General features: G+C 45.9%; 5 protein-coding genes across 5 annotated transcripts; 3 read left to right on the top strand and 2 right to left on the bottom strand.

The window, feature by feature from the left end:
• The first annotated feature begins 798 nt into the window (after positions 1–798).
• LOC128301380 (NADH dehydrogenase [ubiquinone] 1 alpha subcomplex subunit 10, mitochondrial) lies at positions 799–2,311 on the top strand. The gene is made up of 2 exons (XM_053037828.1): positions 799–1,214; positions 1,280–2,311. The coding sequence occupies exons 1-2, from the start codon at positions 981–983 to the stop codon at positions 2,243–2,245; spliced, it is 1,200 nt and encodes a 399-aa protein (XP_052893788.1). The 5' UTR covers positions 799–980; the 3' UTR covers positions 2,246–2,311.
• LOC128301391 (nuclear speckle splicing regulatory protein 1) lies at positions 2,303–3,592 on the bottom strand. Its single transcript, XM_053037840.1, has 2 exons — positions 3,526–3,592; positions 2,303–3,453 (listed from the first exon to the last, which is right to left on the bottom strand). Exons 1-2 carry the CDS (start codon positions 3,534–3,536, stop codon positions 2,352–2,354), a joined length of 1,113 nt encoding a protein of 370 aa, XP_052893800.1. The 5' UTR covers positions 3,537–3,592; the 3' UTR covers positions 2,303–2,351.
• Positions 3,593–4,066: 474 nt separating this feature from the next.
• Positions 4,067–5,055, top strand: LOC128310281 (ATP synthase subunit d, mitochondrial). Its single transcript, XM_053046885.1, has 3 exons — positions 4,067–4,265; positions 4,429–4,732; positions 4,808–5,055. Exons 1-3 carry the CDS (start codon positions 4,144–4,146, stop codon positions 4,898–4,900), a joined length of 519 nt encoding a protein of 172 aa, XP_052902845.1. The 5' UTR covers positions 4,067–4,143; the 3' UTR covers positions 4,901–5,055.
• Positions 5,056–5,068: 13 nt separating this feature from the next.
• On the bottom strand, positions 5,069–5,849 carry LOC128310280 (DNA replication complex GINS protein PSF3). Its single transcript, XM_053046884.1, has 3 exons — positions 5,720–5,849; positions 5,554–5,659; positions 5,069–5,487 (listed from the first exon to the last, which is right to left on the bottom strand). Exons 1-3 carry the CDS (start codon positions 5,820–5,822, stop codon positions 5,085–5,087), a joined length of 612 nt encoding a protein of 203 aa, XP_052902844.1. The 5' UTR covers positions 5,823–5,849; the 3' UTR covers positions 5,069–5,084.
• A 171-nt stretch (positions 5,850–6,020) lies between these two features.
• Positions 6,021–9,579, top strand: LOC128304466 (inosine-5'-monophosphate dehydrogenase). The gene is made up of 4 exons (XM_053041660.1): positions 6,021–6,401; positions 6,537–6,687; positions 6,960–8,158; positions 8,237–9,579. The coding sequence occupies exons 1-4, from the start codon at positions 6,319–6,321 to the stop codon at positions 8,340–8,342; spliced, it is 1,539 nt and encodes a 512-aa protein (XP_052897620.1). The 5' UTR covers positions 6,021–6,318; the 3' UTR covers positions 8,343–9,579.
• Positions 9,580–10,608: the final 1,029 nt, after the last annotated feature.

Genomic DNA, 10,608 nt, shown 5'->3' with positions numbered 1-10,608 from the left:
TATAAGAAGGAAGATAAACTGGGATGCATCAATTACCTGGGATATTTACAAGATATCTAGTATCTATTCTTACAATAGGTACAAGGTCTTACGTAGAAGAGGTAGTTGCGAAGATTTCGAAATGGAAAATCAACGGTGTTCTGGCTATAACTTAATTTTACGACTTCGCTACTTAGGAATATTGATCAAGACTTTTAGAAGGATGATGACCAACGTCACATGTCTGGTGATTAGTGACGGGTCATCCTTAACTGGGGACCCAAAGCTTCAAGGAGCTTCGAGCTTCAATATTAGCTGAAGCAACTGACTGACCTGAAGCAACTGGCTGAGCAGTATGATTAATCACATTCGATGTTCTTCGGAGTCACAGTCTTCAATTCAAAAAAAAACCTGTGTGGCTCAAAGTGGGTTTCCCCAAGATAAGATCAATACCAAATCTTGTCTGGATAGTTCAACCGTAGCAAGGACTATCTGTGTTCGGCCATTACCTCTGGGAAAAATTCTTATATCATATTTTCTTTGTCAACTGCGATAATAAGGACTTAATAACCGTTAAAGTTTATTAAATTAATTTAAATTATTTGAAACATTTTTTCTACTGACCTTGATTGGATGGACGTTACCCCACTGTGCGCATTTAGACCGTTTTCAACAGTGCCGTCAATTTGACAAATAAATCAGCAAACCGATCTAAAACTGTCGAACGAAGAAAATATCCGATCCTGGTGAGACTGCCAAGTGTTTTTATCAGCTTGTGCAGCATTTTTCGGCCTTTCTTAGCCTTTTCTGCAAGGTAGTTTCCACCGTTTAATTTTCTGTAACACTTTCACCGCGCCGTTGTTGGATTTGCGTGATTTATTTCCTCTGCCCAGGCCTGAATACACTGTCCCAGCTTACGTAATTTACTGCCACCGGGAGTGAATGTTTTGATTGTGTGTTCCTTTTCTTCTCTGCTTTGTAGGTAGTGCTTCGGCAACGAAATGTCGGGTGTTTTCCGCATCGGAGTACGCCTGGTGAAAGGTGCACCGACGGCCGGATCACCGGTGAGCCCGTTCTTCATCGCGGCACGCAACATTTCCGGCAAAACGTTGCGCGGCTCGAAACTGAGCAAGCCTAAACCGTTCCCGTATCTGACGAAGCAGTACACGGCTTTGAATGCTTGCATGGACGTACTGATGAAGAACACGACTAGCCGGTTCGATGAAAACACCAAGGTAAGTGTGAATGTGTAAGATACAGTCGATTCAAATGTTTACACATATCCCGAGAATTGTTTTAGGTCGTTGTAGTTGATGGTCCGATTGCGGCAGGTAAATCCGCATTCGCAAAAGAACTTGCATCGGAGCTGGAAATGAAATACTTTCCGGAGGTAACGATGGACAACTACTATATTAATCCGTACGGTTACGATATGCGTCAGCTTGATCCTCAACTGCCGGTCAACATGCAAAGCTTTGACGTTGCTAAATTCCACCAAAACCCAAACCATCGCAATGTGGCCACGTTCCAGGTGCGTATGATGGTGGAGCGTTTTTCGCAGTACGTTGACGCGTTAGCCCATCTGTTCAGTACGGGCGAAGGTGTGGTGCTGGATCGCAGTGTCTACTCCGATTTCGTGTTTGTGGAGGCGATGTTCCGCAGCGGATACATCTCCAAGGGTGCACGCTCGGTGTACTACGACATTGTGAAGAACACGTTCTGCGACCTGATGAAGCCGCATCTAGTGATTTATCTGGATGTGCCCGTGAACGTGGTGAAGGATCGTATCAAGAAGCGTGCAAACCCGGCTGAAGCCAGCTCGAAAGCGCTCACCGATCAGTATCTAAAGGACATCGAAACGATCTACAAACAGCAATATCTAAAGGATATCAGCACGCACGCGGAGTTGCTGATCTACGATTGGTCCGACTATGGTGAGACGGAGGTCGTCGTTGAAGATATCGAGCGTATCGATTTCGATCGGTTCGACAAGGACGATCCGAAGATGCGCGACTGGGTAATGGAGAACGAGGAGGACTGGACCGAGGCTCGCTGCCGATACTTGAACAAGCCGGACCTGATGAATTCGTTGAACGTTCCACGGTTTGACGTACACGAGCTGACCGTATCGCCGGACGACTTCAAGGCGTGGTACGACGTTTGGTTCTCGGCACCGGGTATGCAGTTCCGCAAGGGTTACAACGAAGAGTGCGGTGACACCGGTATCCTGACCAAGATGAAGACAGACTTCCGCAACACCCTGTAAAATATGTACTCCTGGAGGGACATCCTTTTCGGGACAAGCAGTGTAATGAAATTTAATTGTTAAAACACCCAACCAATTGTGTATTTCGTTCGATTCAACGTTCTGCCTAGCACGCTTCTTGTACCTGGCGTCTTTCAAAGTACCGTTGCCGTGCTGCTTCAAACACTTCGCCCACAGTGCGCTTCTTCCAGATGTCGATCGGTGGTGGTTTGGGCTTTTTTATTTCCGGTTCTTCTGTGACGTTCGGTTCCTTTGGTGAGTCTTCTGTTGCTTCCTTCGCACCCGCTATGGATTTTGTGTGACCATTCGTTTCCTTTCCATCTTCCTTATCATCTTGTTTGCTTTGTTTCTCTGCTTCGCTCTCAGAAGAGCTACTATCGCTACTATCCGAATCAATGCTGAAATCTGAATCGGCGTCCAGATTCGATTGCAGATGTGTTCGCTCCGTCGTTCGGTTATCTTCAGCCGGTTCGTCGTTCTCATCCTCTGACTTTCTTTTGCGATATTTCCGTTCCCGCTGATTCGAAGCCTTTGGTCTGTCATGCTTCTCTTGTTTTTCTGCTGTTTCTCCATGGTCAACACTGGCACGAGACGATTCGTCACGAGACAAGTCATGCTGTTGTACTGTGTCTTGTTTATCCTTATCGTCATTTTCTTCATTCTTTGTTTTCTGTTCATAAATATGCCGATAGAATCCTCCCAAATCGGACTGCTTCGTTACGTCCCCGATTGACTCGAGGTATTCTTCGCGCTTTTCTTGCTCTTCTAGCTTTTTCATCTCCTCCAGCTTGGCACGGTAGGCGGATGTTACGAACGATTCCTTATCCTTAAACTTCTCACCCTCCGCATCGCGTTCCTTTTGCACCTGCCGCTCAATACGACGCTCGTGTTCCTTTTTTCGACGGTCTGCCGTTTCAAGCAGCTTGCCAATGTATTTTGGCTTCCGATCGACTGTCTGTTCCTTGGCTTGAACAGAACTCTTCTCCCTCTGCTCTACCATATCATCGTACAGTTCGTCATACTGGTAGATGGTTGGATCTTCCTCGACGGCCTTCTGCTGCATCGCCTGTGCCTGTCGCTTTTGATTTGCGCCAAGTTCTATCTTTACTTTGCTTGTACCACCGCCATCTTCGGAATCCGAATCGCTTGCAAAAGCTGCATGTTTCTTGACCGGTCCGGAATCGGCACCACGTTCAATTAGACCGTATCTACAAGCAAATAAGATAACTTAAACGGGTTAAACACAATTGCATTGATAAATTATAACAAAATTAACTTACTTTTTAGACATACTGGAACGATGCTAGCAGAAAAAGGTAAACAAATCCGGCGGAATATTTCAATAATACTATAACTTCCGTACGGACATTTGATTTGACAGCAACAGGGTGTAGAAAAAAAATATTATTCGAATTTCGGAAAAAAACGGCCGCAACAAGCCATTTAATTTAGCGAGCATTGCAGTGCAACCGGCGAAACACATAAAAAAACTTTTATTTTGCGGAGGAGACAAGTAAAATCTTTTACTCATTCTACTAAATTCAAACCAAAAACAGCATGTTTATCAGCCGTGATCGGACACTTCGATCGATCGGAAATTTTATCCGGAAAATCGAAAAAGTAACAGGAGCGAAGAACACGCATGGAGGTAACATTATTTATGTTTATCTCTATATGAATGTGGACATTTACGCAAGAACAACACAGAAAAACTTATAAATTCCAAATTAAAAAAAGTCTACAACCGATCGCCCACAGTGCAGTTCCGCGAGCCCACAGCACGAATCGAGCACTTTTGCTTGCTGTCAAATTACATAAGTTGATTTTCTCATTCTCGCAGAAAGGAAGATCGAACGTATTTTTGTCCGGAGTTTGCACGGTATTTTGGAAATTGCGCGATGGCTTCTCGTCGAATTGCACAATCGAGCGTAAATTGGGCGTCTCTGGCAGAACGTGTGCCACCGAACCAGAAGCCCAACCTTGCGGCCTTCAAGACGAAGAGTGATAAATATCTGCGCAGGTTAGTAAAAGACCCGGTGGCTCCCCTACAAAACACAACCTCGCCATCATCTTCCATCTGTCAGTGTGCGGAGTGTCGAGTCGAGTCCACCATTTCGGCCCCAGCAAACTGGCCCTTGTTTCGTAATCGTTTTGTGATCATAATTTTTCTCGCACATCCACAGCGTTGTTGCCAATCCGGAGACTCCGCCGAAAATTGATTGGTCTTTCTACAAGAAGAATGTCCCCGTCGCTGGTATGGTGGACAAGTTCCAGAAGTCGTACGAAGCACTGCAGATTCCGTACCCGCCCGATAACGTGACCAAGCTGGTGGAAGCTCAGGAGAAGGAGGTTCAGCAGGAAATTGTCAAGTTCGTGAAGGATTCCGAAGCTCGCATTGCCGATTTCCAAACGCAGATCGCCACCCTGAAGGCTCTGCTGCCGTACGACCAGATGACGATGGAGGACTTCCGAGACTCGTTCCCTGAGGTGCGGAAAAACATTTGGATGGCGTTGAATATCATCGTTGCTAATTTTGTGTGAAACCCGTTCTATTCCCTACAGCAAGCCCTGGATCCCATCAATCGTCCATCGTTCTGGCCCCACACTCCGGAAGAGCAGGAGCCTGGTGCACCGAACGCTGAACCGCACCATTAAGAAACGCTACGTCACAAGGCCGAATGATCAGTGATGCCGACAGTTGGTGCACCCGGGGTAGATCCGGTATAGAAATAAAGCAGTCTACTGTTTACTAACTCCGTAATACGCCCGATATCGACCGACGAAGTAGTGTGCAATGAGAAAGAAGAAATGTTTTAAATCTGCGTAAAGGTGGTTCGATTTATTGTTCTTCCTGCATTTCGCTATCGAGACTTCGCTTGCGCTTGCGTAAGTTGACGGCAATTTCAGTCGATTTGATGTGAACCTGCCGCTCCTGGAGCCAATCATCAAACAGTTGGTTCGTTTTGCACCCTTCGCTGAACAACAATCGTTCCATGAACTCAAATTTACTGTTCACATTCAGGCTTTCGATTCCAACGTTTTGGCACAGGTCTTTCAGAACTTTCATTCGTTCCTGAGCCGTGACGTGTAACATATCTGAAACGCTGTTGGTTCCATCGTAGCGCGTCAAGTACACACCTAGCTCGAAGTAGAATTTACACAAGGCACCCAGTTCTACGTAATTAGCGTCGGCTTTGTAGATTTCCTTGTACGCCGCACTGTAAATGTCCGGAATCTGGGCCCTACGAAAGCAAAATAAGTGAAGCATATAAAAGGATGCAATCGATCATTTCGGCTTGGTAACTAACTCGAAATGTGGATTTCGTTCATCTTGTTGCAGTATAACCCACAGTGGAAGCTCCAGCGCATGGTTGTTGGTTAGGTTGGCCGATTTTTCGGAAGCATCCAAAAATCCTGCAATACAAACTCGAATTGAACCCATCGCACACGGATAGCGCAACAACATTTGCTTACCCATCATATACAGATCCTGCGTAGTACGACATGGTACGCGTTCTTGTGTTACCGTAATATCTTCCAAGCTGTAGTAATTCGGTCTGTAGCTTGGAATATTCATGGCGTGAGAAAACTGGTGAAAATTTGTTTTGTTTTCAACGTTTTGTGCGCCAACATCGCCTGTCAGCTGATATCTGTTTCCAAGCCAGAGTTGGTTACTCGTGTTGTGTATCTGTTCTGGGCACATCGCAAGCCAACCTGCTGTCATAGCAGTCGTGATTGGTTGGACCCGGTTTTCGCTGCACATTGTTTAATTTCTTGTGGCAAATGTGGAGTGGAAGTTGTTCGCTGTGCCAATAATCTATTGCCCCAAAAGATAAATCGCCCTCCTAGTTTGACCGAACATCAAACAGTTGCAAGTAGAACGTATCCGGTGCAGTGAAAGTAACATTTACCGACGGTGCATTTATACTTGAAGAGCTACGCGTGGTGATACTGCAGTCTCGAATTTCCTAATCACCACGTGTTTTTGCGCAATTCTCAAGAAGTTTTTAGCAAACCAGAAACAAGGAACCGAAACCGAACCGGAGTAAACTAATCCCACCGCGGGCTAAGCAATGGAGAACGGAACTTCCAACAATCTGCAGGATGGACTTTCGTGCGAGGAGCTGTTCAAGACGAGCGATGGACTGACGTACAAGTAGGTAGAGCGGGCGCAGGGAAAGGTGTTGCTAGGCCCACCCCCTTTTGGTTGCTCTCTCGGCAAAACATATGTTTTGATCTGGAATTCATTTACTATGCATTTACGTCGTTTGTTTGCGTTACATTCCAACAGTGACTTCATCATCCTGCCCGGTTTCATCGATTTTATTGCCGAAGAAGTGGATCTATCATCGCCGTTGACGAAGAAAATCATGCTGAAGGCACCACTTGTATCCTCTCCCATGGACACGGTTACCGAAGCCGAAATGGCAATCTCGATGGCGGTGAGCATGACTCTTTTCTTGGTCTCTCTTTCTCGCTGGCGCTCGCGTAATGTTTTCATTATGAAGTTCCCATGTGGTTAAAAAAAAACAAACCCTATGCATGGCACCCACAATAATAATTTCACCCCGTTGAACTTGTTGCGTTTGACAACGTTCCAAAGGCTTCCGGCCGGCATTCTGTGGGCAGTAGTACCCTGGAATCCTTACAAGTGGCCAGACAGACAACGTTTACTTAATTTTAATTTCAACTCCATTACATCTTTCTTCTCCAGCTGTGTGGCGGTATCGGCATTATCCATCACAATTGCACTCCCGAGTACCAGGCGAACGAGGTTCATAAGGTGAAAAAGTACAAGCATGGCTTCATCCGTGACCCACTCGTGATGGGTCCGGAAAATACGGTGGCCGACGTGCTGGAGGCCAAACGCAAGAATGGCTTCACCGGGTATCCGATCACGGAGAATGGCAAAATCGGTACACGACTGGTCGGTATCGTTACGTCACGCGATATCGACTTCCGCGAGCACGACGTGGACATCAAGCTGAAGGACATTATGACGAAGCTGGATGACCTGATAACGGCACCGAACGGTGTAACGCTGCAGGAAGCGAACAGCATTATGGAGAAAAGCAAAAAGGGCAAGCTACCGATCGTGAATAAGACCGGTGAGCTGGTAGCGTTGATCGCTCGGACCGATCTGAAAAAGGGACGTACCTATCCAAACGCACTGAAGGACAGCAATAAACAATTGCTTGTGGGCGCAGCCATCGGTACGCGCGAAGAAGACAAAGCCCGACTGGAGCTGCTGTACCAAAATGGTGTGGACGTGATCGTGTTGGATTCGTCCCAGGGCAACTCGCTCTATCAGATCAATATGATCAAGTTCATCAAGGAGAAGTATCCTTCGCTGCAGGTAATTGCTGGCAACGTTGTGACGCGCCAGCAGGCGTACAATCTCATTACGGCCGGTTGCGATGCATTGCGCGTGGGCATGGGTTCCGGTTCGATCTGTATCACGCAGGAAGTGATGGCGTGCGGTTGCCCTCAGGCAACGGCCGTCTATCAGGTGTGCAACCTTGCCCGCCAGTACGGTGTGCCGGTGATAGCGGACGGTGGCATACAGTCGATCGGACACATCGTGAAAGCCCTGTCGCTGGGTGCATCGGCCGTGATGATGGGATCGCTGCTGGCCGGCACTTCGGAGGCACCCGGCGAGTACTACTTCAGCGATGGCGTACGTCTGAAGAAGTACCGCGGCATGGGCAGCCTGGAAGCGATGGAACGCAAGGATGGTAAGGGTGCGGCCAGTTCCCGCTACTATCACACGGAAATAGAAAAGATGCGTGTGGCGCAGGGTGTTAGTGGCAGCATTGTCGATAAGGGCTCTATTCTGCGCTTTGTGCCGTACCTGTTGTGCGGTCTTCAGCACAGCTGCCAAGACATTGGTGCCCGTTCCATCACAAACCTAAGGTAAGTCCCGCTTAGATTCGTGCAAGAAGCGATCAAACGAATAATGTTATTTTCGGATGATTTTTTTTTTCTTGTCAGAAAAATGATCTACAACGGTGAGCTGCGTTTCATGAAGCGTACCCACTCGGCCCAGCTGGAGGGCAACGTGCACGGTCTGTTCTCTTACGAGAAACGTCTGTTCTGAGATCAACCCAACGCCCAGGAACATCCGTGAGGGTCCCCGAGTCCCTTCCTATCGTCCTATCCAGTTTAATAGAATGCCGAAAATAGCGGCATTCGGTGGTTTCGAAACCCGACGATACTTAACTAAGAAACACACGGAGCTTAAATCTGCAGCTGATGTCTCAGATTGATGCTCTGCCACTGTAAGCATGATTTGTAGATCGTAAACTTATAAAGTAAGAATGAGGCAGACAAAAATACGCAACAACAGGGCAACCAGAGAAATGACCTCTTGCGTTCAACGCGTGCTAAAATTCCTTTACCAATAATTTAAACGCCCTTGCGCAGAAGCACTATTATTTCCATTGATCATTTATTTGTAAGCAACCAAAACCTGCGCGTAATATGAAAACAATCAATCAATAGGTGGGTGTGCCACCGGGGAATTATTTTAAGTTCCTTTAGTTTTGTGACATTTAGTTCCGTTTCTGGTACTGCCACTGGCACCGCAAAGTAAATGCTCGCCTTTTTCTCCATGTTGGAGAAAGCACCTAATGTAAACAAGCTGTGTTTAGTGATGATAGTTGCAATTGAATGAACATCTATTTCAAACGTACCGTCATCATGCTGTGTGCAGAAAAAACTTGATGTAAATTGAGCAACAACAACGAACGATCGTGTTTCGCTGTAGAAATGGTCCTTTTGCCTTCAGAATGTGTAAAACACTTGTAGTCAGTTCGTACCGAGGGCTGTTTAGTTGGAAGAAAAAAAAAACTGTCACTATGGATCAAAATATGATTAGTATAAACGACACCATTTGCATTACACGTAACCTCTATCCAATGAAGGTACCTCCGTTATCGAAAGACCGAATACGCATCAATTGTACTGATCACTCAAACACAGCAAATCAACTTCTCAGAGCGTATTTCGCGGATATTGCAACACCTTCACTAACAAATTGAAACGGTAGATTTTCTAAAAGCCTTTCGGTCGTCTAAAAACTATGAAATTAGGTGACCGTATTCCTTTCGACCACGCTTGTATATGTTGCGTATCCCAAGTGAGAATTTAGGAAGATTGTTAAATGTCCAAAACAATGGTGTTGTACGGTAATAGTGCGAAATACTTAATGAGCTTTTGGGAGGTAAAAAACTGAGTGTCTAATGTTAGTTCGGTACAATCGGCATTTGGAATATGTAAAATAAATAAACGTTAGAGAGCGGAAGCTACGAATCAAATGCTCTTCTGGGTATTAATTTTAACCGATAAAAATTTTGTTTGATCTGCGTTTAGATGTATATCCTTCTTCTAATCATACCTCCAGGGTATCATGCTGCCAGGAGGGATTACTGGGATTTCCGATACCAGGAGAGCAAGTTTCAAGAGCTGACACCTTCAAAGTGGAATAAATTTTCCTTTCCCTATTGCATTTCTGTCGGCTAGTACGAAATTCCATACAAACCAGCTGTTTTCAGATTTCCGATACCAGGAGAGCATCCACGGAAGAGGTAGCGCCTTGTACAGCAATTTTGGTCGAAAACCGCCGAAAGGTATGCAATATTTAAACACTAACTTTCCCGTTGGTCGAGGAAAATTTCTTCGAAAACTACAAGTTTTCGAATGTAAAGTACCAGGAGAGCATCCACGGAAGAGGTAGCACCTAGTCGGCAATATTGCTCGAAAACCACCGAATAATTGCTTCGAAAACTACCAGTTTCCGAATGCATAGTTCCAGGAGAGCATCCTCGGAAGAGGTAGCTCCTGGTACTGCGCCGTAAGGTATGCAATGTTTATACACTAACTTTGCAACCAACTTGCAACGCAATGCGCCGTAAGGTATGCAATGTTTATACACTAACCTTGCAACAAACTTGCATGCAAGTTCTTGCAAGCAAATTCTTGCATGCAAACTTGGTTTGCATTGCAAGTTGGTTGCAAGGTTAGTGTATAAACATTGCATACCTTACGGCGCATTGCGTTGCAGGTTGGTTGCAAAGTTAGTGTATAAATATTGCATACCTTACGGCGCAATACCAGGAGCTACCTCTTCCGTGCATGCTCTCCTGGTATTATACATTCGGAAACTGGTAGTTTTCGAAAAAAATTTTCACGACCAACGGGAAAGTTAGTGTTTAAACATTGCATACCTTTCGGCGGTTTTCGAGCAAAATTGCTGTACTAGGTGCTACCTCTTCCGTGGATGCTCTCCTGGTATCGGCAATCTGAAAACAGCTGGTTTTGTAAGGAATTTCGTACCAGCTAATGGCGATCCAAGTAGTGGCGTT

The sequence above is a fragment of the Anopheles moucheti genome, chromosome 2 (genome assembly GCF_943734755.1).
Source record: "Anopheles moucheti chromosome 2, idAnoMoucSN_F20_07, whole genome shotgun sequence".
Taxonomy (NCBI): Eukaryota; Metazoa; Arthropoda; class Insecta; order Diptera; family Culicidae; genus Anopheles; species Anopheles moucheti.
This window is presented reverse-complemented; position numbering and strand designations above follow the sequence as displayed.

Excerpts from the sequence above, each read along its gene's own strand:
- LOC128301380 (XM_053037828.1), top strand. The coding sequence starts at position 981 with ATGTCGGGTGTTTTCCGCATCGGAGTACGCCTGGTGAAAGGTGCACCG. Across the intron at positions 1,215-1,279 it reads GGTTCGATGAAAACACCAAG|GTCGTTGTAGTTGATGGTCC; the intron begins GTAAGTGTGAAT and ends GAATTGTTTTAG.
- LOC128310281 (XM_053046885.1), top strand. The coding sequence starts at position 4,144 with ATGGCTTCTCGTCGAATTGCACAATCGAGCGTAAATTGGGCGTCTCTG. Across the intron at positions 4,266-4,428 it reads AGTGATAAATATCTGCGCAG|CGTTGTTGCCAATCCGGAGA; the intron begins GTTAGTAAAAGA and ends GCACATCCACAG. Across the intron at positions 4,733-4,807 it reads TCCGAGACTCGTTCCCTGAG|CAAGCCCTGGATCCCATCAA; the intron begins GTGCGGAAAAAC and ends TATTCCCTACAG.
- LOC128310280 (XM_053046884.1), bottom strand. The coding sequence starts at position 5,822 with ATGAATATTCCAAGCTACAGACCGAATTACTACAGCTTGGAAGATATT. Across the intron at positions 5,660-5,719 it reads GCAGGATCTGTATATGATGG|GATTTTTGGATGCTTCCGAA; the intron begins GTAAGCAAATGT and ends TTTGTATTGCAG. Across the intron at positions 5,488-5,553 it reads GAACGAAATCCACATTTCGA|GGCCCAGATTCCGGACATTT; the intron begins GTTAGTTACCAA and ends TTGCTTTCGTAG.
- LOC128304466 (XM_053041660.1), top strand. The coding sequence starts at position 6,319 with ATGGAGAACGGAACTTCCAACAATCTGCAGGATGGACTTTCGTGCGAG. Across the intron at positions 6,688-6,959 it reads AAATGGCAATCTCGATGGCG|CTGTGTGGCGGTATCGGCAT; the intron begins GTGAGCATGACT and ends TTTCTTCTCCAG. Across the intron at positions 8,159-8,236 it reads CGTTCCATCACAAACCTAAG|AAAAATGATCTACAACGGTG; the intron begins GTAAGTCCCGCT and ends TTTTCTTGTCAG.